This window comes from Plecotus auritus (assembly GCF_963455305.1).
Source record: "Plecotus auritus genome assembly, chromosome: 6".
NCBI classification, from domain to species: domain Eukaryota; kingdom Metazoa; phylum Chordata; class Mammalia; order Chiroptera; family Vespertilionidae; genus Plecotus; species Plecotus auritus.
The window spans coordinates 78,060,683-78,086,187 of record NC_137773.1 but is presented as its reverse complement, the minus strand read 5'-3'; the positions used below and the strand labels follow the sequence as shown (position 1 = coordinate 78,086,187).

The following is a 25,505-nucleotide window of genomic DNA, read 5'->3' as shown; positions in this document are numbered from 1 at the left end:
ACTGATGACCAGATGAGTTGCAAGTATTAATGAAAGTCTGGTGCTATTTTTGAAACTGACATAGTTTTAATTTCTTGAGAAATAAGTAGCTGTTTATAAAAATAAAAAAGAGTGCCTTCCTCCCACTTTATAAACACAGTGTGGGATGGGGTTGGGGGAAGAGTGGTAACAAAAAGAAATAGAAACAAAATCCCACCATAAATTTAGGGCATTCTCATCTTGCACTGAGATTTTTAATTTAATGTAACACATTTCATCAACAAAAGATAAAAATAACATCGATGTCAGTTTCATTGTTATTAATTAGGAAATAAACATTTAGCAAATAAAAACTGTAATCTGAGTACAGTAAGGGATATGGACTTAAAAATCTCACTTTTATCTCTCTCTTAGCTCTGTACTTTTTTTTTAAGGTCAAGGTCAGCCTTTGTTTGTTTGTTTGGTTGGTTGTTGGTAAAAAGATATGAATAGAATTTGGATAGAACTGCACAATCTTAGTTTTTTGTAGACCTGAGTCAGCTCATCTCTGCAAGCAGGGTCTAGTCAGGCGTCATATTGATCTTTGAGCCACATCTGCCAGCCCCCTACACTGTACAGGCATGGGGGTAAGTACTATTCTGAAGAATGATTTTCACCGGGGCATGTTCCAGACACGTTGCTGACTGAATTCTCTACAACAAAAATCCCTTGCAACAACTGGTTTCTCTGCACATGTCTCTGAAGGAAATCAAACCCAAAGCCTTGAGCAGACCATAGGTACCCTTGACATGGCCAAGATGCATCCCAAAACAAGGAGTATGAGAAGTGAGGAAAGTTGGAACTGGGAAGGGTATGCATTTCCAACGCCTTCGAAAAATGCTTTGTTTTCGATCTAGCTAGGAGATCCTAGGTCTGCGGGCCAGTAAGATACTGACTAATTTTCTTATCACTGTGCCATTTAGCGTGCCAGAAATGTCTCATCAGGCACAGGTTTTTCTTGAACAACCATAGACCTCAGAGAAGCATCTTAAGTGCTTCATCTTTATATAGTTTTTAAATGATTTCCACATATAATCAAGATAGAATCAGAGAAGTCAAACAAGCCTGCTACAAATTGATTAACCAAAGAGTACTTCAATCAATGCCCTCATCTGTAAATTGAGGACAATGAAAAGCATTTCTCAAAGTGCTTTTCCAGATATATCACCTCCGATCCCCACATTTGATTGGTTTCTGGGGTAATCATTGTGAGTATTAGAGTATTATGTCCATTTTATAGATGAGGAAACTGAGACTCCGAGATGTCCTCTTGCCAAAGGTCACACCACTAGTAACAGAATAAAATTCAGAGCCCTGCTCTGACTACCACACACTGCTTCCCTCACCCTCCAGGGACTCGTGAGATCATCTATACCAACTGATTTGTCATTGCTTTAATAGGTATTATTAGGATCCTTTATTTCAGTCATCTGAAAATCATGGAATTAAGGAATGACAGGGCCATGAGCCTCTTAAAGCTGATCTAGCCCCGCCCCCTTTCATTTTTCAGGTGAGGCTCAGGAAGGTTAAGTGATTTGCCAAAGGTCACCCCGTGAGTTAGTGGGAAATGACCAGTGTCATTTTTAAAAATTAGTTAAAGCAACTGCCTACCAAGCCCATTTTTATGGCTTATTTTAAGCAGGTTAATAAGTATACCAGGCACAGCTTTAAACCCAACTGAGTAAATGCTGACACTAGTTTACAGATTCAGCAGATAAGTAGCAATAAGGAATTATTCATCTCTCATTTATCATCCAGCCTCTCCAAGGTGCAAGTTATAAAGGAACACAAATAGCAGTTTAAGAGCCCTCCCCCAACCCCCCCCCACACCATGAGATCAAAACAGTGAAAAACAAAGTGGCCTACAAGGCATACATTTAGAATGTGGCTGTGCCTGAGATCTTCTGAAAGGTAAAAAAAAAAAAAAAAAAAGATATTCAGGAAAACTATTTGCATTTTACAAATAGGTACATTTCTTACACAGAATTCCATATTTGGCCTCCAGATTTATTAATTCATTCTTTTGAGTATGTATTGAGCACCTACTATGTGCAGGGTATTGTGGGGAATATGGAGAATTATTAAATACCATTCTAGCCAGCCAGGATTTTTTTGAGCTTAACAAAGTGACAGAATAGAGTACACACACACACACACTGGAATCTGGCATAGTCACCCAGTGTAAAGGGAATGTGTGCTTGGGAATAGGAGGAGAGGGGAGACTTGCCTGACTGCTGCGGTAGCCACAACAAGAAGCTCACTGAGGAGGTGGCCTTGCCACAACCTTGTCCCCACCAACATTTCTCTATCTTGTGAATGGGGTTAGAAAACATCATAGGCAGGAGGGCGAGGGGGGCGGGGGGAAACTGGACAGTGAATTACTGGCCCTAATTAAGAACCCAATCCTTCATTTAGATGTTAAATACAAGCAAACTGGTGGGGAGATGGGAAAGGGAGTATTAGGATGCCAATAGCAGTTATACTATCTGTAACATATGCTAAAAATGAACAAAATTAACAGATGACTTGCTGATTTGGGAGATGAGCTCTAATAAATTCTCTTGTGTTATTCAGAAGAGCTTGTTTATTTTATTATTGTTATTATTATTTTAATCAAATCTGAGGCCCAAAGTTCAATGTCAATAACAGAGCAGTCACAAAACCATAAATGACTTTGCTCTCAGCTGCTCAGAGAAAAGAAGTTCCTCCATGAGTCCCACATTCATAAAATTGAAGCATTTTCCAGTGAAAAGAAAACTTGCAAGATATTTACTCAAAACCCTTTCCTTTGTAGATGAGGAAACCGAGGCTCAGAGAGTTCAAGTGACAAAGAATGACCATTTAACTCATGTGAAACTGTGAGTGAATGTGTGTACTCATCCTCACACAGGACACAGGACAGCAGGCATAAAGTGGACATAGGATCGCCCTACGAAACAATGAGTCAGAACAAGGACCAAGTTCAGAACTTTGCCCATTATGCACCCCTCCACACATACACTTCGTTGCCTTATTTTCTTTATTTTGAAGGTTAGCTATTTATGAGTCCTCAGAAAGGTTGGAAGAGTCTAGAAATGTAATATGTACTGAGTGCCCCTTTTAGATGGTCTATGAGGGGCGGGGCAGGGAATGACAGTTTTGAATGTCTATGACTCCTTGGACCTCATTACCGCATCCTCATGCTGCCACCCACCCCCACCCCAGAGTTGAGCCAGGGTCACTGTTTCCATCTTCCTGCAGAGGGTGGGGGCAGCAGCGGTAACCAGGTTCCCAGACTACCTCAGAGTTCACCTCTGCCTTATGGCCAATCCTCTGCCCCTGGTGATTGCATCAGGGTGAGGGAAGCTTGGCCTTGGGATGCAGATTTATAGATCTACAGCAGCATGTTGACATGGAAGAGCAGGGTACAACCAGGGTCCCAGGACACCTACTCCTAGCCCTGCCATTGAATAGCTGTGTGACTCCAGATAAATCTGTAGCCCTTTCTGGGTGGCATTGTCAGAGGGAGGCTCTCCTGTGACTGATACGTGGGCCAAAGGTACCTGGGGTGATGGTCACCCCACCAACAGAGGCACACAAGCTAAGGTGCTGGCGAGACATCACGTGGCATCTTCTGCACGTGAGCTTCTCTCTGTTTGCACACAGTGGAACGAACCATGGCACGTGTGTTTCAGCCACATCCCTGGTACTACATCTTCGGTCATAAAGGACAGATTTACACTGTGTAAGGACAAGTTGGAAACTCCAATTTTCTGAGTTCAACAAACTCTTAAAAACATCTACTACATGTTAGAAACTATGGAAAACACAAATATACCAAACATAGGATTTGTTCACTTAAGAGGATTGAAATTTGGGAGAGAGGGGTATGTAGAAGGGCAGACATGTGGATAATATACTTAAATACAAGGTGTTAAAGGCTATGGAATCAGAGTGGGAAAAGGGATTGATTGTGGGAATGGGAGTTTAAAAAATAAAAAGGATTTTTTAAAAAGGAGGATATGTGCCTTAGCCCGTTTGGCTCAGTGGATAGAGCATCAGCCTGCGGACCAACAGGTCCCAGGGTCAATTCTGGTCAAGGGTTGTAAGAGGTAATGATCGATGTGTTTCTCTCACATCGATGTTTCTTTCTGTCTTTCCCTCTTTCTTCCATTTTCCCTAAAAACCAATGGAAAAATATCCTTGGGTGAAGATTAACAAAGCATGCACACACACACACACACACATACACACACAGGAGGATATGTAAGAAGTAAGTCCTTGTTTTCCCCTCTTATATTGCTCACAGTACCAGTGCCTTGCTTGTAGTGGCAGTATTTGAGTTCTGGAATCAAACTACCTGTAAATCTTGACTCTGCCACCTAGAAAACGGGGCAAATCATTTAATAGTTTTGTGCCTCAGTTTCTTCATCTGAAAAGTGGGCGACATAGAGTAATTGTGTAGATAAATGAGATAATCCATGCAACGCACTTGTCACCATGTCTGGCATATCGTAAGTGCCCAGGGTTACCTGTTAATAACTGTTTGCCTAGAAAATGGATTGAAATTTTTATCTGCAGTCTAAGCTTTTAGCATACATATTCAGACTGGCCTGACATTTTTGGTTCCTCACTAGGGCTATGATTTGGTTCAGACTTAGAGGCCTGGCATTCCTGGGCTTCCACTGTACAGGACCAGGATTTGGTGATATCCATTTGGGAAACCTTAAAGCCACAAAATGTTGATGTAGGAAGGGATCCATCATCATACAGGCAGGAACTAAAGCTTAAGAAGTTACGTGATTTGCCTGTGGTGGCAGTGTCGGGATTAGAACCCAGGACTCCTGATTCCCAGATCAATGTGCTTGCATCATCCTCACCTGCTGCCTAGACCCTGACCCTCCTGGTACAGTGAGTGTCCTGGACACACCAACCTGGGATCTTTCCCTGCCCTCTCTCTACTCTGCTCCAGAGAAAAGACTACCCTGTTCTCCAGTTCTTAGGTCACATCTAATGTAGAATTAGGGCCCTTTACCTGTCCGGCTAGGCCTGGACTCAAAGTAGGGGAGGGACCCAAAACGTGAGCCCCTTAAAGGTCTGAATTAAGTTGTCACCAGTGTTGACTTAACACCTTGACTCTTTATGAGCTGAGAATGCTTTGCAGGTAATAGGTTCGTGATCCTGGCATTAGTGTCGCCCACAGAGAAGGTGGCCTTGGGGGCTTTCACGAGAAAGGCAGACAGAGGAGCTACCGCAACCTGCCCTCGTTCTGCAGTCGGTCAGGCGCGGAGATAATGGCGTGGCAGCCTTTCTTCTCCAGCTGGAATGGAAGGGCAATGGGAAGGAGGCAATGGAAAGGAAAAACGAGGCAAACACAAGATGGAGGGAGGCGAACTGGAGAAAGTCAGAGGGCAGGTGTAGAATGAGCTAAGCGATCCTATATTTTCAAAGAGAGCAAGTGACTTCGCTATTATGAAAGAATTCTTGCTCAATTCTAAAATTAAAACTGTACAAAATGAGAGGGGGGACACGCTGGAAACTTACCGTCTTTACATGTGGGTGTATTTACTTTTATTGACCTACTTAGCTTATCGATGGCTATTTTAAAATTCTAATGAGCTCAAGTGGAGTATTCACCTGCGTCCTGATTTTTCTCCTCGCACGTCTCGCGGGACTAATTCCGTGAAACCGACCGTCCTCCCTCTAAACTGCGCCGCCTTGGCTACGTTAGCGGCTGCGGAGTCCCGCCTCAAGGGCGCGCCCCACCCGTGGGGATGGCTCTGTTTCCCGGGGGAGCGCGGGCGGCCGCCGCGGCCTGGACGCCGGCACGGCCCTGGCGCCCCGGTAAGAGCGGAGTTGCGGGCGCGGGCGAGCGGGAGAGGGGGCTCCGCGAGGGAGGGACGGCTCCGGGACTAGGCTGCGGCCGCGAGGGCAGGGGCGCCGGGGGCGGGGAGCGAGGCGCCCGCGGAGAGGAAGCGGGGCCGCGCACGGGCGCCTGGCCCCGGACGCGCTTCCGCGCCCGCCGCCCCCGCCGCGGAGCCCGGCCGGGGCGCGCCGCAGGGGCGGGGGCGGCCGGCCGTGGCTGACCTCGAGCGCCGCCGAGTCTGCGCTCGCCCGCCTCCCCGCGCTCGCCTCCTGCCGCCTCGGGTTACGCGGCGGCCGTCAGCGCGCACCTCATCAATAAGGCCTGACAGGCCGCCGGCTCCGCGGCCATCCATCACGCCGGCGGGCGGCGGCGCGGGGCAGGGCGCGCGGGGGCGGGCGCGCGGGGCTCGGGAGCCGGTGGCCTCCGCGGGAGAGCCAGCCCCGGGGAGACGCCCGTGTGCACCACGCAGCCGGGCCGACTGTATGTAAGCCCGGGATAGACCCGTGTGGCTCCCAGACAGCATTTTTCTATCAACAAAGATTTGACTTTCTTCCACCTGTGAATCATAGTGTCTTTTAAGGATCCGTTCATTTGTTATTAAAGATCTGCAAGGGAGCTTAGAACCGATGGAGCACCACCTGAACATTTCACAGATGGGGAAACTGGGAGGCAGAGTGGGAGGCTGGACATGCCTGAGGTCACTGGACCAGGTGGAGATGGAAGCTGGAGCCCACATCTCAGACTCCCAGCCCGAGCGCGGCCACATTGGCACTCAGCGGGACCCAGGACCCATATGCATGTGTGCACGTTGTAGGTTGCGGGTGTGCCTGTCAGTGCATGAACCCTACATTTCCTGCCCCAAGTCTGGTCACCGCGAGTGTGTGTGTGTGTGTGTGCGCGCGCGCGCGCGGGCGGGCGATGAGGTCCAGAAAAAAGAATAGTAAATACGGCAAAAGTGTGTGTGTGTGGGGGGGGGGGAGGGGTGGCATCCGAGGGAGGATGCCACCCCAAGGAATTAACATGATTTCTCTTCGTGCACTTAATCTGCTCCAGCACTTGTTGTCAGGACTCTTCCTCATTGGTCCGAACAGTTTAAAGGCAGAAACGTGTGTTCATCCTTGTATCTCCAAAGTTTGCATGGTGCCTGGCACGTAGTAAGCATTCAATAAATGTTTACTATATGAATTGCAACACTTAGAAGGGAATTCAAATCATTCAGGTCCAGAGGACATTGAGGCTGAAAGAACTCTCAGAGCATGGTATCCGATTTCATTTCATTTCAGAAGAAGGAGACTGGCCCGCCTCTCTGGCTTTGATTTACCCAAAGCCACCCAGGGGGTAAGGTCAGATCTATGGTGGTCCCCAGTGTTTTCCACCCCCACCCCTAACGTTCCTGTTCCACCAAGCTCTCCCAGTGTGGATTCACTTCTTCCCTTCCCTTCCCTTCCCTTTCCTTCCCACCTTTTGGTTCTTCCACTGCTTAATTAGCAAGCTCTCCTAGGAGGGGATGAGAGTATTAGGGAAATTGACAAAACCAAACTGTTTGCTTTGTTCCTAACAGGAAACACAATATTTTGTGGGGGTTCTTTTTGTTGTTGATGGTGTTGTTTTATTAGTGTGGATTTTTTAAATCCAAGTGAAGAAGGTGAGATAAAACTGCTAACCATTGGGTGTCTGTCAACATTAATTTTTCCTCTATTACCACAGTGGTTTGACTGGAGTTAGAAACAATGATATCAGCAGCTCTGGGCAAGAGTAGAAATGATCACACACACAATCTCTCTCTCTCTCTCTCTCTCTCTCTCTCTCTCTCTCTCTCTCTCTCTCTCTCTCTCTCTCTCTCTCTCTCTCTCTCTCACACACACACACACACACACACACACACACACACACACACACACACATCCTATTTTTATTGAGCAGAAGAGGAGGTAGCAAAGCCGTCCTGTAGCCCAGGAGTCAATGGCTTTCGGGCTCCCTGTGATACCTATTAGATTATGATTTTTGTAAATACAGGTATGAAGTGTGGTTTTATCTGGCACAGCACACACTTTCTTCCAGTTACCAGTCACCTCCATGGTAGCCATGTGCACATCACAAGCTACAGCTGGGTAATATGAAAATTGATGTAAAAATCAGTTAAAGAACAACTTCTGCAGAACTGTTGTGAGGATTGAATAAGACCTCATACAGGAAAGGCAATGCTTCATCAAATGCTTTTCCCTTAGTCCATTCAGAAATAGTCTTACTCTCAGGGGCAAACTCATTCCTTCAGAGTCAGCCCTTGGCTTACTCTTGCCTCTTGGGACCAGCTAGACAAAACCCAGTCTCCCCTGACTGACTGGGTTCTGGCCAGCTGGGTCTCCCATTCTCCATCCTCCACCAACAGATTGCTTAGTGAATGGCAGCATTGTTGAAAGTGACTTAGCAATGGCTGGGCTAGCTGGCTAGCCGGCATGGCTCAGTGGTTGAACATCGACCTATGAACCAGAAGGTCACGGTTTGATTCCAGGTCAGGGCACATGCCCAGGGTTGTGGGGCTCCCTCCCCAGTGTGGGTCATGTAGGAAGCAGCTGATCCGTGATTCTCTCTCATCATTGATGTTTCTATCTCTCTCTCCCTCTCCCTTCCTCTCTGAAATCAATAAAAATATATATTTAAAATTAAATTTAAAAAAGAAAGAAACAATCCCTAGAGCCTGCAATCCCTAGAGCCTAGCAATCCCTAGAGCCTGCTGCCTGGCTTCAGGACTCTTAGGAGGAGAAACAGAAAAATCCTCCCTCGGATGCCACCTTCCCTACCTACAGCCCGCTATGAAATATGAATGTGTGTGTATCAAATTTACACTGAGCTATATCCATGGTTGTCTGCTGCAGCCATTCCTGCAGACCATGTGGAAGACCAACCTTGGAAACTGGATCCTTTTTATTTTTATTTTTAATATTTTTTATTTATTTCAGAGAGGAAGGGAGAGGGATAGAAACATCAATGCTGAGAGAGAATCATTGATCAGCTGCCTCCAGCAAGTCCCACACTGGGGATCAAGTCTGCAGCCTGGGCATGTGCCCTGGCTAGGGATCAAAGCCATGACCTTCTGGTTCATAGGTTGATGCTCAACCACTGAGCCACGCTGGCTGAGCTGGATCCTTTTTAAAGTGATGCAAAGATTTCTTTTGTAGATAAATCATTCTTCTGAAGTATTTTAGGTGGGAGTCAAACATGTACCAGGGATGTGGAGTCTCCCTAAAGACTGGGGATGGGCGTGTGTGTGTGTGTGTGTGTGTGTGTGTGTGTGTGTGTAGAGAGAGAGAGAGAGAGAGAGAGAGAGAAAGAGAACTGACTGAGGCTCTTATCTTGCCCCAGCCATACTTTCTTTCCCCCCTGCTTTTTCAGAAGTCTGATTTATAGAGGTGAAATTTACATACAGTAATTTCACCCTTTTTAGTGTACAGTTCTATGAGTTTTGACAAATATACAAATGGTGTAACCACCACCACAAGCAAGACATGGAATAGTTCCAATATTGCAAAAAATTTCCTCCTCCCTCCGTGCAGTTGCCTCGTCCCTAACCCTTTGCACCAGCAACCACTGATCTGTTTTCTGTTTTCTGTCCCTACATGAGAATGTCATATACCTGGGTTCCTTTAGAATTTTGAGTCTGGCCTCTTGCATGCAGCGTAATGCATATGAGATTCATTCATGTTGTTGGGTATATTTGTAGTTCTTTCTTTTTCGTTCCTGATTAGTGTTCTCCTGTATGGATGTACCTCATCTGGTTTTTCATTTTCCTGTTGAGGATCATATGTGTGGTTTGCAGTTTGGGGCCATTATGAATAAAACTGCAGAGTTTAAAGATACCTGACAAAAATGCTATGTGGAAGAGAGAGGGAGAGAGAGAGAGAAGAGAAAAAAGGGGGGAGAGGGATGAGAATTCAGGGCTTTTAAAGTGGAGCAGACAAATTTCTCACTTGGTGATTGAAAAAATGATCACTCTTCACTGATAAGGTGTCGTCTTATACTCTCTGCCCTGAGCGCTCCACCCCACCCTCAAGAGCCCACTCTGGGCTACTGGAACTGGGCACTGCAGAGGTTTCGTGGGTGAGTGGAGATCCTGCCTCTCACAGGGGAAAGGCCAGCCCCTGAGCTGAGGGGGCATGAGATGGGGGAGGAAGGACAGAACAAGGTTAGCCCACACCCCTGGGGCTAGCTCTGCACCTCCATAAGGGAAATCCTGCCAGCTCCCCGTCATCTAGGTGCTGATTATTCCATCTCGCTCAGACCCTTTGCTTCTTAGTTTTTCTCCTGTAGTTCCTTGCCCTTTGACAATTTGCTGTTCATTAGCATTTAGCTGAAGAGGGACTGGGGCTGCGGAAGAAAGCAGATTTTAAAGGTAGCACAACCCTGTCTTTCAACCAAACATACACATACAAGGTGATTGTGGAGAACAGTTGAATAGAGGGCCGGCTGAGTAGTCGTGGACCTGTGAACCAGGACGTCACTGTTTGATTCCTGGTCAGGGCACATGCCTGGGTTGCAGACGATCCCCAGTATGGGGCGTGCAGGAGGCAGCCGATCAATGATTCTCTCTCATCATTGATGTTTCTATCTCTCTCCCTCTCCCTTCCTCTCTGAAATCAATAAAAATATATTTTTTTAAAAGTTGAAAAGAGCTCAAAAGAAATGTAATGCCAGGGATCTTCCAGTCTTTTTATTCACTCAAATAGGTAGGTTTAGCCATGGGAAGCACCATGCCTCCTTCCTCCTCCCTCTACTGTTGCAAGAAACTAATTATTTCCAAACAATAACTACCTTCAAGCACGATGGGTGTTAGGGAAAAGGCAGCCCACTCTCTAGGGCCCCTGCTGTAACTGGGGGTGGGAGTGCATGTGAGGCGATGTTACTGTCCATTCCTGGGAAACCCAGGCCTGTCTGGAGTGGGCGCTCACTGCCTTGAAGGACCGCAGCTCCCGCAGCCTCCAGCAACCTCCTCCCGCCCGCCCGTAGTCCTTGTCTTTCCGCTCGCCCCCTCCCTCCCTCCCTGCAGGCGAGGCTTTCAGCGAGAGACGCTGTTTTCGCACTTGGGCTTCGCGCTTCCGTGACATTTTCCTGTCTCCCACTTGGCTGCGTCAAGACTCGGCGCCTGCCTGGGCGGCTTCTCCAGCGCCAGGTCACCTCGGCTCCGCGGCCAGGGGAAGGGTGCCGAGGCCGAGGGGGAGGTGGCGGCGGGTGCGGAAGCAGCCGTGTTGGCGCTGGGAACACCACGTCTCTGGTGGCCCCACAGGACCCCCCTCCCCCCATACACAATATGCACGTCGAGTCAGGAGACTGGCAGAGTTCCAACTGCCAGTGTCCCCATCCCGATCTCTGCCCTCCCCGGGAGCCTGGCAGTGGGGGCAGGGGAGCCTTCGACTCCGGATTGACCACGCCCTTGTCCAGTGCCCTCTACTCCAATCTGGCCCAGGCCCTTTACTTCCCATTTCTCTCGCTTGCTCTCCCCTGTCTCGGGGTCCAGATTCTCTATTTCCATCTCCAGGTCTCTTGACTCCTATCTCGTCTTCTTTCTCTGGGCCTGAGGTTCCTCTCTGCTCTCTCTGCCTGTCCATGCCTGATGTTTTTTGTGTTTTTTTTTCCCATAACATGCCACCATTTACTACTATATATTTGAATTGTTTACTGTTCATCTTCCTCTTATAAAATATAAGCTGCCCACGGCAGCCTTTTCCCTTTTTCCTCCTTACTGAATCTCAGCGTAAGTGTACAATAAATATAGAATGAATGAATAAGCGAATGAATGAGTCCTGTCCCTCTCTGGTATTCTCAGGCCTATCTCACTCTCCTTTGCTCCCAAGTATTTTCTCTGGCCTCCTCTCTGCCTGTCTTCCTCGGTCTCCTCCTTTTCTCTCCTTTCTGTCTCTTTCCATTGCCATCCCCCCTAGTGTTTTTGGTCCTGGTGTCTGACTGGGTGTCTCCATCTTTTCAGGATTTATGGGTCTGGGCCCTCCATGCCAGGGGAGACTGTGCACCTGGCGACTTTTGTCCATCTTTGTCCCCAAGGAGCCCTTCGGCCTCCCTCGCTGATTGCCACTGCCTGGATGCCAAACCGGATCCACTGAACATGACTTCCAAAACCCTGCACACTGGGCCCTGGATGATGTTGTTCAGTGGTTAGAGCATCGGACTGCTCACTGAAGGGCACATGCCTGGGTTTCGGGTTTGCTCTGGCCCCTGGTGGGGACACCTGCAGGAGGCATCCAATCCAGGTGGCTCTCTCAAATCCATGTTTCTCTCTCCTCCTCCCCTCTCCCTTTCACTCTCTCTGAAAAGCAGTGGAGAAAATATCCTTCTTCCTACAGAGCCCAGGGCTCCATGGTTTCCTTAGGGACAGCCAAAATTTAGGTGGGAGATTTGCAAGCTGGCCAAATGGCTGAACTGACACAGACTAGGACACTTTCTCGTATCTGTCCTGGGCCCCAGCATCCTACTTTGAGAAATGGTGGTGATGCTAGGCATCTACTATGCACCCGGGAACAGATTTCCTGTCGAGGGGATGTTCCATTCTCCAACTCTCTCCAACCCTAACAGATGCTATTAGCAATACCTTTTGTAATGTCAACCACTCAGCATACATTTATTGAGCATCTACTAGGTGCCAGCTTGGTGGCTGAACTCATAGAGCTTACCTTCTGTGGGGGGCTGGGGGGGAGGTTATGGGGGAGGAGATGTGTATAACCAACCACAGATAAATGTGTATAACCAGCCAAAGAACGTAAGGCCTATGAATAAAGCAAATTAATATTTTAATGGGATATTTTTTCCATGGATTTTTAGAGTGGAAGGGCAAAGGAGAGACAGAAACACCAATTTAAGAGAGACACATCAATTGGTTGCCTCCTGCATGACCCCGACCAGGGCAGGGAGCCTGCAACCAAGGTACATGCCCTTGACCAGAATCGAACCCAGGACTCTTCAGTCCATAGGCTGATGCTCTATCCAGTGGGCAAAACCAGCTAGGGTGCAAATTAACATTTTATATATTCCAAGAACATTTATCATGCTCTTTCTCAGGATGGGGCACCTTTAGCATTGCAACCAGGGGAAGTGGAAGGGAGAACCCCCAAGTGAAATAATTGGGGCCCACACCACTAAGATGATTCCCGAGTTGGCAGTTTCAGTCCCCTGAGTGTATGCCCCAGATGGACAGTGGGCAGTGGGTGCTGGAAGCTCCCGGTTGCCGTTTGTTCGAGGCCCTTGAATGGAGGAGCGGGACAGGGAGCCAAGCTGGGAGGAGTAAGAGGGGCATGTGAGCCGCAGTCAGCGGGCAGCAAGGCAAGGGGCCAGGGACGCTCTGAATTCCTGGACTTGGGGTGCCGGGACTAGGTTTCTGTTCTGGCCTCTGGTGCCTCGGAACCTCAGGCGCTTGGCTTGCCCTCCCCATTTAAAAGCCTCTGGCATCCTTCCCGAACTTAATGAAAATGTGGAAACTCCTTTTTGCTTTTCTTTCCCACGAGCTCATAGATTATGAGATCAACCTGTTTTATTTTTAAATTGATTTTAATGTTTAAATGCCAGACGTACTTCTTAAAGAAACTTTAGGAGTTTTTTTTTTTGAAAGGCAAACGAGGATTTAAAAAGTGTTTCATTATAGAAACTCGATATTAAATAGAATGGAAAAAAGAACTAAGACTCGGGAATCTAGATTCCAGACGTATTGTCAAGCGTCCCAGCGTTGTCACCTGGGCAAGAGTCTCCCTCTCTGGGTCTCCGAGTTGGAGTTCCGTTTGTATGAGGGCGGTAATGCCTCCTCTCCCTCCCGCTAGCGATGTTGTTGTTTCCTCGAGAAAATGGAATCTGAGCGTGTTCTGTAATCTGGAAATGACTATAAATGTGAAGAGGTGTGCCAGAAACTCTGGTCCTCAGGGCCGGAAACACCAGGAAGCATTTGCGGAGGTCTGTGTGTAAGAGCCTGGCTTCACTTTGCAACACAGGTTAGTGTTTTTAAAAGCTAGACAATTAAACAAGCGTCGCTGCCTTCTCTCCTCCAGGTAGCCGGCCAGGAGGGGGAGGGCTGGGGGGCGCTTATAGGGATGCTGAGCTAGGTTCCCGGGGCGAAGAGGAAGAGGCGAGGGTCTCTAAGCCTCCCCGCCCCCACAAAGAATTCCCGGTGTCCAAGGCTGCGTATTTCGTTCTCCGTTTTTCCACCAGCCCCACGGGCCTTGCTCAGCACTTTGGCTCTCTCTGCTCCGCCTGGGGGGAGTTGAACGGAGCGCAGGGCGGGCCACACGCGCGAGTGTCGTAGAGGGAGGAGGAATCGGGCCAGTGGTGCCCCTGCGTGTTTCGAGGATTCGAAGTTCATGGGGTCGGAGACAGGAGCGCGCATACGTTCAACGCGGGTCACTTAGCTTGTCTGAACTTGAGTCCTTGCGCACAAGCCCGCAAAGAAGCGTCTAGATCTCCGAAGGAATTCGTTACACAGGAAGAGAGGTGACTTCTGTAGTCCCCTCTGTGGTGCTCTGCCTGGGCGTCTTGTTCCCGATTATGACACTCTGGGGGCTGTGTTTTTAAGGCAACGTTGGTTTTCGGGTAGCGGGGGAGCCAAGGCTGATTTTCGCAGGGTGCCCAACGACCTCACCAGCTGGAACTTGAGGTTGTGGCACCTGACGTGGCACTTAAAGCAAGCCGCCCAGGTCCCATCAGGAAATCTAGGGAATACTGTGAGGGAGACCTTTGCTGGTGTCACTGTAAATTCCATGTTTATTAACTCCCCCCCCCCCAGGAAATTAGGGTACGGATTCCTCTGTACAATGTCCAGCCTGCAACTGCGCCTCGCCGAGGGCGTGGACTGGCTCAAGTCCCGAGGGCCTTAACGAAGTAAGGAAACACAACTTATTCTTGTGTCCTGGAGAGAATTTTTTTAAAAAGCTTACAGTACATCTAAGTAATTCTTACTTGTCTAAAAATCTCACGACTTGACTCTTCACTAGACCCAGGCCCTTAGTAAAAGGAGGTCAAAGATTTTGACAATATTAAAATTTCCCGGTGGGTCATGGGAAAGAAAAGCAGAAAGAACTTGAGTGGGGTTGGGCCACATCCCAGCCCAGCAGCCGAGGAACATCCTCCTTAAAAATAGCCTAAGACTTCGAACCTCAGAGCATCCCCTCCCCCTCCCAGCGGCCTCCTGAACAAGGGAGAAGCCTGGGAACCTACCGATAAACCTCCTCCAGGCTGGCGGGCCAACGAGGCCTTGAAATGCTCCCCGCTCCTGGCAACGCACGGCGGCCAAGGAGGCTCCTGCCTCCCCAAGGGAGGGAGGAGACCATGAAGGAAGGAGGGAGGGAGGGAGGGAAAATGAAACACCCCAAAGAGGCGGCTGCTCGCCAAACACCCTCTGGACTGTCCTTGAGCTGAGCCCTTTGGGGAGAAAATCGGGGCACTGGAACCAGCGAAAAACCCCACAGGAAACAGAACTTTCTCTGTCTCAGGGCGCCTTCCTCGAACCAACGAATCTTTCAAGGCTCCCAGGCTTCAGCCCACCTGGAGAGCGCCAGGGGGAGGTGTGGGGAAAGCTCTGTCTAGGGGCCTGGCCAGGAGTAGGGGTGGGTGCTATGAATACGGGGTTCATCACAAGCAATAGCTTAGAAAAAGCAAGCTCGTTCTTCAGGATTCTCATAACCAGGCCATGTAGAGAAGGGCCTGGTATTGCCCCCATCACTGTACAGAGGAGGAGACTGAAATTCCGAGAGCCTGGAGGGGGAGGGGGAGAGTGAAGGGAGGCTCCCTGCAGCTGATGCCAACCTCAGCACCCGCGCTCTAGGTCCTTGGTCCACGCTGCACTATTGGAAGATCTCGTGGGAGCGGCCTTTGTCCTTGGCTTAGGTGAGGACGCTCAGATGGCCGCTCCTACAGATGTTCTGCCCCAAGCTCCTGGCTTGTGGCTAATAAAATAAAATAAAATGAAATATTCACTGCCTAGTTCCCAGGGTCAGCCCATTTCGCCCTCTGAGGGTCGCAGCTCTGAGACCTTGGGCATCACTGGAGCCACAAATCTCCACGGAGAAGAGGGGCCGGGGCAGCTACCCGCTCTTCCAAGGACAGAGTTTCAACTCTCCAGAAAGCCTTTGTAGGCCCCAGACGCAGGGCTTTGGCTTCGATCCTTTCTCGCTCACCCGACCAGGATGAGGGGGGCCTTTTCAAACAGCGCAGGGAGCGAGTACCTTCTCCTCCGCTGCCTCTGAAAGTGTGCAGGTCTGAGTGTCCTCGCAAATCTGCCTTTCCCCAAGATCCCCTCAGGCCTGGGATCTGCAGCGCCAGATTTTGCAGAGGCGCTGGCGAGGAGTTGGGGGAGCTGGAGAAGGGGCCCTAAGCCCCCCGCCCTTAGCTTCCCGGGCAGCGGCTTGGGCTGCGGCGTTGGTGCGTGCATCCCCGGGCGCGCAGACCTTCTGCCGCTCCGCCCGGAGCCCCAGAGGGAGCTATCTCTCAGGCCCTTCTGGACCTCCGCACCTTGAGTTCAGGAAAGAGAATTCCCTGCGCAGCCGCGCTCAGTCCTTCCTCTGGGATTTTCCTAAGAATCCCGAGTTGGCTACGATTCCTTTGGGGGTTTCCTTCAATCAGCCCCCGTGTCCTAGCATCTTCCTCAGCGCGGGGGTTACTCTCGCGCAGGCAGGCAATCCGATCACCAATTGCGGAAGCGGGTGTCACTCCTACCCTTCCTTTGGAGCCGCGCAGGTTTCACGCAGGGTAGCATCCCGACCCCCTCACGACCCCTCTAATCTGGTATGAGAAGTCTGCGCTAGGGAAAGAAACGCGGCCTGGGGCGGGGTGGCGGGGGGGAGGTTTAACCGAAAGCGTGAGAGCCACCAGCGGCTGTTATCTGGAGCTGAAGGCTGCGGTAATCGATGGGTTATTTTTACGCAGTAATAGGGCCCTGTGATTGCTCTATTAACCTTTAGACCTGTCTGAGGGACTCTCCGGCTCACAGCCCCGCTGCGCTAGGGCCTCCAGGCACCGACGCTGACTCCAAACCTGGGCCAGCCACCTTCCCCTCCCCCGCTTGAGGGAGGAGGCTGAGGCTGTGGGGAGAGCCCTTTCGGCTGAGAAGTCCTGCTGGACTGTGGAGCACCCCAGCACACCCCCCCCCCCCCCCCCGCTGCCCCGCCACGTCCTTGGGATTAGTGTAGCGGCGCCGCAGGCTGCTCTGAAAACAGAAAGATCTGAAAGGAGAGTCCGCAGGAGATGGGAAGCTTCGCCAGGCTGGGGTGCACATTTTGCATAAATACATAAAATCGAGGGCTGGAGCCAGTGCCTTGCAACCTGGGGAGCTGGGGGAATGGAGGCTTCCGGTCTCCGAACTCAGATCTGAGTGGCCAATCCCAGGTGTGGTGTTTCTTACACCTATCCAGAATCCCGGGCCAGGCCGATTCCCCACCATCCACTACCCCCTGGAGACCTATAGCCGGCTGGGCACTCCTGGTGACCCAGTGCACTATACCCGCTTGGGGGTCACCTTCCTCTCCTGTCAGTCCTTCCCCTTGCCCACCGAGTCTAGGGCCGAGAGTAAAGGGCGAAGACGGATCTGGGTCACCGGGAGGCAGGACGGGGGAGGGGGAGAGAGGGGTTCATTAATAATGCTAACCCTGGGCAAAATTGCAAACCCAAACGACCTCTCCCAGGGCGGTGGGTGAAGCCACGCGCCCTGGCGGCAGCACTTTGGCAAGGAGATCTCTGCGCCTGGACTTTGCCTGCTGGGGGAGTTTTTAGAACAGCCCTGCAGCCGGACGCCCAGCGGAGGTATTGCAGGCTTGCCTCACCCCCGCCCCCCGCCCTTGCACGTGACTCCCACAGGCCAGTCAGCAGCGGCGAGCGGGAGCGCAGGGGCGAGGGGACCCAGGCGGCGAGCTAGGGACGCGGAGGCTGCTGGCACTGTGGCTGCGAGAACCGCCGCGGCCAAAGCTTCTGGGCCGGAGAGATCGCTCGCAGCTCTCCAGGAAGCTCCAGCCCCCGCAGGTACGGCTTTTTTTCGTTCCTGACCTTGCCCTTTCGCGCCGATCGCGACACTCCGAGCTCCCCGCGTTGGTGTGCCTGGGAACAGAGGTAATTATTAGGTAGAAAGGAGATGTTGGTCACTCTTCTTCCCCCAAATTAGCCAAAGCCTGCTCTGCCTTTGGTTTAGCAGCTTCTTTAAAACAAAGTAAGATTTGGGGGGAAGCAGAGAGAGAGGTTTGAAGCTGCTTTTGGATTCTTTTGGTATGAACTTGAGCGGTTTTAATCCCGCTCCGCGTGCAGTTTCTCCAGCCCTTGTTTGCACCTCGCAGGCCAGGGCCCGGGTGGTGATGATGGCCGTGAGAAATCACCCTGACCCACTGACCCCGGGGCAGGCACAAGGCAGCTTGAACGCGGAGGGGCTCCGACCAAGGAGTGTCGCCGCCGGTTGGCTCTCCCGGGACGCGCAGTGGCTGTGGGAGACAGAGGCCCCAGGGAGGCGCTCTGAAGTCGAAAACGACTGCTGAACGCCCAGACTTACTATGCCCTTCTGACCAGCGTCCTCGCCTTTCTGACCGGGAGCTAAACGCCCCCACAAAGCAACCAACCCTACGCAGCCACAGCGTTTCTGGGTGACACTAGCTGAGGGCCGGAACCTGGGCGGAGAGCAGTGATGTCCCTCTGCTGGCCACGGTTTGCTGAGGAGATCCAGGACCTTCTGTCTCTTGGCTTTCGGCAGGCGTGGGGGTGCAGGGTCATCCAAGGGAGAGGAGGTTGCCCCAGTGGTGAACTGCCGCCGCGTTGAGGGAATGAAGGGCCTTTCACTTGGGAGAACAGGGTGGTGAGGGACCCCAAGGCCTGGGGAGAATCGGGCAGCAAGGCTGCCGCTGCGGGGAAGGTTGGGGAAGCGCCAGGGGAAGTCTTTCCTGTGTTTCTCAGAAAAGGAATTGGCAGCCAGGAGCAGGTTTCAGGCTGTTGAAGACGAAAAGGTTTTATTGAGGGTGAGGAGGTGATGCCCCCACACTTCTGAATGCGTTCGCGTGTGACAGTTTTCCGCGCAGCAGGCCCAGAGCGAAGGTGCGAGCTGAGCCCAAAGCGCAGGAGTGACCTGTAAATGGACGCGAACATTCTGGCGCTCCGGATCCTCCGGCTCTCAAAAATAGATCGGAAAAGGGCTGTGGGTTACTCTCGCCCAGATAGATCGCATTTCCTGTCTGGCCTGTGAATTTGGGGTGAACTGGGATGAGTGATCAGAAATAGAGGGGAAACTGGGACATAGGCCTGGCCCCCACAGCGAGGCCAGATCTCTGCTATTCTCAAGGGCTCCCGAGGCTCCCTCCGCGGGCTGGACAGATGCCTGGACCAGGGCTGAATTACTGGAAAAAAGCAAGAGTCGTATTAAGGAAATAGTTAATTTATAGTGTGTGCTGTGTTTTTTTTTTCCAGGAAGCTATAGAGAGTTATTTTCTCCACTTTCTATTGTCCAGTAGTCCAACTCTGAGGCAATGCATGGGCCATATAAAAAGACAGAGAATGGAAGACAAATGTTAGATTTATGACATTTTTAGCGTTTACATTTTAAAACTTGTAAGTTAGCATCTATTAAAACTTGGATTACAAAAATTATAAACCTTCCTTTGCTGCAGTTATGTGAGAAAAAACTCACGATGTTATGTTTCAGAACTGCAGAAGTTGAGTATTACAGAAAATATAATGAAATAAGTCAACTACTTGACCTAAAAATTAAATAGTGGGTATTTTATGTATTTACTTACTCAAACCCAGAAATTTCTATGAGGTATTAGGTTTTTGGGTTTTTTTTAATTTTTTTGCCTTCATTTTCAAAGGGGAAAATTGTTGATCTCAGGTCAAAATTTTTGTATCCGCTCTCTAACCAAACTTCTTATTATAAAGAAATGTCCACCAAACCAATAATTTATTGTATAGTTTAGAAAGCAAATATTTAGGAGTCAGTAAGTGACTATATAATACAGTGCTATTTTCATTAATATTATTCGTGATGTTGCAGAAATGGTTAAAAGCACTTAGAAGATTTCATCTCCAAAATTTTTCATAATACTAAAGATAACCATTTATCTTTATCATTATATCTGAGGCACTTTCTTATGGCACATTAGAATTCTGTGGTAATAATAATAGCCAACAATTATGTAGAACTTTCTTGTGCTTGTTATAACAGTTTTGTAATAGACCTGGTATAAGTGGCTTTACATCTATTGATTTTTAATTCTTACCATGACTCTAAAGACAGATACCTTTAATATTTGCAGTTTTGCAAATGATGAAACGGAGGCTCTGAGAAAGAAGTTAAGTAATGTGTTTAAAGTCATTCATTCAGTCAGTGGTAAAGCCTAGATTTAGTAGATAGTTCAGTTAATATCTTTGTAAGTTTACTATTGCAATGAAAAAGAAACCACTGTTAGGGGTAGCTGCCTCCTCTTAAGGAGAAAAGGAGTGTAGTGGAGAGCCGCAAACCACTGGAGCCCTACAGATCCCCTTCCCCCACCCTCTTTCCCTGTACTTTGATCTTCCACAAGTTTCAAAACTTTCCGAGGCTTCAGTTCCCTCTTTTGTAAAATGAGGAGAGACACTTTTACTTAGTGGAGTTGTGGAGAAAGGGACCTAAACAGAACAGGTGCTTCAGAATGAGGAGCTCTGATGTTATCAGAAAAAGTGCCTGATAAAATCAAAACACAGGATATAAGAATATAATCAAGTCCTATGGACTGTTCTTTGCTGCTCTCTTTGGTGTTCTGATTCCAGACATGGGTGGACCAATGATATGAAAAATCCATTCAATGAAATTGGAATGGTCTAGTGATTAGTTCTGTACAGTGACAATTTATGTTCCTCTCACTTTCTTCATCTTACTATCCCATCTGCAGTATCTCTAAAATATGTAACTATTTGCAAGAAACATATATCTTGTCTGATTTGATGTCTACGTGGTATATAGTGTGAGATTTCACAATCCTTTTCACTGAGATGTAACAGACACTGGTCGTTTATTGAAATTAGATCCTACCTCTAGTTGAAAATTACTAACAAAAATGTCTTAGGTTGCTGGGTTTTAATAAAGTTGGTTTTTGTCTTGCATGGGCAATATAAAGTTCTTTCGTGGCTAGGTGAACGTAGGAATAGGTAGGGGGACAGAGAAGATAAGTGAAATTTCCTGGGTCCCAGGCACTCCAGGGAAACCTCAAGCTCTTGGATATATAAAATATGTATTGGGACAATGATATGGTTAAAAATAGGGTAAAATAAAATCCTTCCTGACAATCAATACAAAAATGTTGGCCTAGATCACAACCAATAATTCCATGTCCAATAATCGGGAAGCCCACATTACCAGGGGACCCTTCCCCAGGACTCGGTCAGAACCCCCATGGCCTCCGGAAAAACAAAGACTGCAGCTTCCTTGGGACCGCGTGGCTTCCAAAGGTGGGCCCAAGCGTGGCGATTGCGTTTGCAGTGTGGGAGAAGCAGCTAAGCCTGGGAAAAGTGGGCCCTGAAAGCTCAGGATGAACGTCTCTCCCTTTCGTCTTTCCTCTAGGACAGCGACTGCGGTGAGGAGGAAAGGAGCCAGCCTGAGCCCTGCGCCCCAGGCCGCGGCGACCTGAAGACTGAGCAGCGACGGCTCTGGCGTGACCTGAAGGCCCGTTTCCCACACCCCAGCCCAGACCCCCTGCCTGGCATCTCCCACCCCTAGGCGCTCCTGACCTCCGGGCCCTGGGGCGGATTCGGCCTCTCCTCCACCATCTCCGGGAAGAACCAAACATTTAATTTGGGGCTTTCTTGACTAAACAAGTCTTTTGCTCAATGATGGATTTAATGCGTATATATTTTTGAAGGATTTTAAGAAGCATTTGGTTTTTGATCTTCATTTTTGTGACAGTCCCTCCCTCACCTGTACATTATTATTTTTTGTGATTATTATTTTTCTTTCCGCTCATTGCTCCTCGACCCGCGAGTGAGAGGACTCAGAAGCCAAGAGCTCGCTCGCAGGGAGGATGTACCAGAGCCTGGCCATGGCCGCCAACCACGGCCCCCCTCCTGGGGCGTACGAGGCGGGCGGCCCCGGGGCCTTCATGCACAGTGCGGGCGCCGCGTCCTCGCCGGTCTACGTGCCCACGCCGCGGGTGCCCTCCTCGGTGCTGGGCCTGTCCTACCTCCAGGGTGGAGGCGGGGGCGCCGCGTCCGGAGCCACCTCCGGCGGCAGCACGGGTGCGGCCCCGTCGGGTGCGGGGCCCGGGACCCAGCAGGGCAGCCCTGTTTGGAGCCAGGCGGGAGCCGAGGGAGCCGCCTACACCCCGCCGCCCGTGTCGCCGCGCTTCTCCTTCCCGGGTACCACCGGGTCCCTGGCAGCTGCCGCCGCCGCCGCCGCGGCCCGGGAAGCCGCCGCCTACAGCACTGGCGGCGGGGCAGCGGGCGCGGGCCTGGCCGGCCGCGAGCAGTACGGACGCGCCGGCTTCGCAGGATCCTACTCCAGCCCGTACCCCGCCTACATGGCTGACGTGGGGGCGTCTTGGGCTGCGGCCGCCGCTGCCTCCGCGGGTCCCTTCGACAGCCCGGTCCTGCACAGCCTGCCCGGCCGCGCCAACCCCGCCGCTCGACACCCCAATCTTGGTGAGTACTGAGTGCGAATACCGGAGCCAGATGGGGACCAGAGCAGAGGCTGTCCAGAGCCCTGTTTTGGACATTTAATGTTCAGAGGGTGGGGAGGTGGGGTGGGAGGGTAGGGGGGGTATTACGCGTGAGTTTCTAAGCAGAGCAAACCCGAAAATTAGAAGCTGGTGGCGATGGTGGGGGTGAAGGTCACAGCCCCAAGGAACCCGAATTCTGTGAAGCGAGGACAGGCTTGCCCGGAGAGAAGACTGCAGGTGTCAGAGTCTGAAGGAGTCCCCCGACCAGCCCAGCCGTCGGGGCTGGCTGGGCCGCAGTGCGCCCGGGCAGCGCCCGTCACTGTGCCTGCGGGAGGCGGCCGGGCTCCGGAGAGGAGCAGCCGGGAGCCCTCCGGAGGACAGCGCTGGCGGTCGCCGGGTTTCTGCCCCATTTCCTCCGGGCCCTCGCTCGGCCCTCCGCAGGGAACTGATTGCATCGGGCTTGGCAGCCAAGATCTTCTGGGCCATTTGGCGGCCCAGTTGGGGTGGCAGATGATTCTCCTGCCGGGGCTTTCACACCCGGAACAAAGGCGGGACCGGAGCGATGAGGATGGGTTGAACTGGGGCCGGCTTTGTGTGGGGGCCTCGGGGCCAGAGCGTATTGTCGCATTGCCGGGACAGATGTGCCCAGGAGTGTATATTAAAGGCAGGCTGGTCAGTGTCCGGAAACAAGGGAAACTCAGGGAGGTTTCTTTAATAATACCCGCCTTGAACAGAGACTGACTGGAACGCAGACTGCCTCAGGATCCACGGGCTGCCGTTAGAACGAATAATCGTAATGGGCACAACTTAATATTTCATTTGAATGTCACACCTGGGAAAGACGCCAGACGTGTGCCACGGTGCCCTGATTTATAGATGAACAAAACGAAATCTGAGGAAGGGCCTCGGTGCTTTGGGCTGGTTGGGGAAGGGAAGTGGCAACTTCTAGTTAAAAATGCAAACGACCTCTGGGCCTGGATTGGGTGTGGGTGGCGTTGGCTCTTGTGGGGGAGGGGAAGCCCAGACTGGAGAAACAAAGTTAACATTTATTGACTACCTACTAAGTGCTAAATCCTTTCACATTTGTTCTCACTTTGAAGAGTAAAGCCTGTCCCTCCCAGGTTTCCAGTCTTGGGCTGGCTCAGGGAAGGACCTGTGCTTTGAAGAGCTTTTAAATTATTCTCTGACCCTGGGTGGCCAGGGGAGGTCCCCAGGGGAATCCAGCCAAATACACATCTCAGGTAAACTGATTAACCGTGGAAGTGGCGCCGGAGCTGGGTCTGTGGCTCCTAGTTTCCCCCTCCCCGTCGCGGGGGAGCCAGACGGCACACCCCAGGGGAGGAGGGCGACCTCCGGAGCCTTTGGGAGGACCTGCGAGAGATAGCGCCCCACATCTCCATACAATGGCCGCTCCCGTGGTTGTGTGGGTGGGGTGGGGCACTTCGCCCTGCATTCTTAGAACTCGTGCTTTCTCTCTAGAACTTCTGTTTTAAAAGAGGTCCCTGGCTGGGTGGCTCAGGGCATCATCCTGAAATGGCAAGGTTGCCGGTTCCATCCCCAGTTAGGGCACCTACAAGAATCAATCAATGAATGCATAAATAAGTGGAACAACAAATCAATGTTTCTCTCTTTCTCAACAAAATAAAAATAAACAAATAAAAGGGGTCCCATAGTTCCACTTCTTTTAACTTGGAGGTGGCGTGGGGAAGTTGATTCCTAACCCTTATAATCCTGGAGCAAGAATTTGGTGTTTGGTTGGGGAAAAAAAGAGAAGGTCAAAAGCCAAAAATGGAGGATACTTCCCGGTTGTCAGAATTACAACTGCAACCATGTAGAAAACAAAACAAAAACGGTGTGAGTGCAGGCAGTGAGTATTTAGATCCTAAAATGCAACCCGTACCATGCAGGAGGGTGCTGGAGAAGTAATGTTTCCCAAATTCCAGTTTCAATAGATGGCAAGCTGACCTCCAAGGAGTGCTCTCTTGCCAAGAAGTGCGGCTGTCTTCCCAGCACTCTGCTCTGTCCCACTAGCTCAGGAAGTCCCACCTGAAGACAGCCCTTGGGTCTGGTCTAACGGCTGGATTGTCTCTTCTGCACATAGCCAAGTGTTTTAAATGGGCCAGTCATGAAGGATTCCATGTTATCGTTGTGAGAGAACACGAGGCAGGTTGAATTTGTTGGCATTCACATCTTCAGATGGCACTGAGATATAAGCAAGTTAGGGTAAATGGGTGTTTTTAAAAATTATATATTTTTATTGATTTCAGAGAGGAAGGGAGAGGGAGATAGAAACATCAATATGAGAGAGAATCGTTGATTGGTTGCCTCCTGGAGACCCCCCCCCCCGGGGGGTGGAGCCTGCAACCTGGGCATGTGCCCTTGACCAGAATTGAACCGGGAACCTTCCAGGGGTCCTCAAACTATGGGCCTGCGGGTCACATGCGACCCCACCCCGCCAAGGACATTTATCCGGCCTGCCCGGTGCCGCTGCCTGTCCTGCTTAGCAGCCGATTCGTCCTGGGCCCGCAGTGTGCATAGGAATTTGTTCATAGTTTTTTTTTTAAACTATAGTCCGGCCCTTCAACGGTCTGAGGGACAATGAACTGGCCCCCTGTTTAAAAAGTTTGAGGACCCCTGCATAGGCCGGCGCTCTATCCACTGAGCCAAACCAGCTAGGGCATGGGTAAATGGGTTTTTATATGTTCCTCCTATCATGTGGATCCTCCTGAAAATGCCTGGTAGCTTTCTCAAGAACCAATCCTGGCACATTAGCTGGCAGTGATTGATAGAAGAATGATGATCAAGAAGTACTGATTCCGCAGTGTTTACTGAGAGCTTGCTGTGTAGAGTTGCTACCAGGCCCTAAGATGGCCATAGAGTGTGGCGGTGTGACTCGGGCAAACCTAGATTCAATTTCAGGTGTCCTGTGATCTGGGTTGGGCAAGTTACTTACCTCTCTCTGTCTCCTCTCTTTTTCTTTAGAAAAGGATAATGTAACTACT

At 50.4% G+C, this 25,505-nt stretch overlaps 1 protein-coding gene across 2 annotated transcripts in view; it reads left to right on the top strand.

The window, feature by feature from the left end:
* Positions 1-17,757: 17,757 nt before the first annotated feature.
* The window catches only part of GATA4 (GATA binding protein 4), a 59,554-nt gene continuing 51,806 nt past the window's right edge, over positions 17,758-25,505 (top strand). For both annotated transcript variants that reach the window (XM_080673944.1, XM_080673943.1), the window contains exons 1-2: positions 17,758-17,863; positions 21,414-22,486. In XM_080673944.1, coding sequence (XP_080530070.1) covers positions 21,871-22,486 — 616 coding nt within the window. In that variant the 5' untranslated portion in view covers positions 17,758-17,863; positions 21,414-21,870. The remainder of the gene's footprint in view (positions 17,864-21,413; positions 22,487-25,505) is intronic.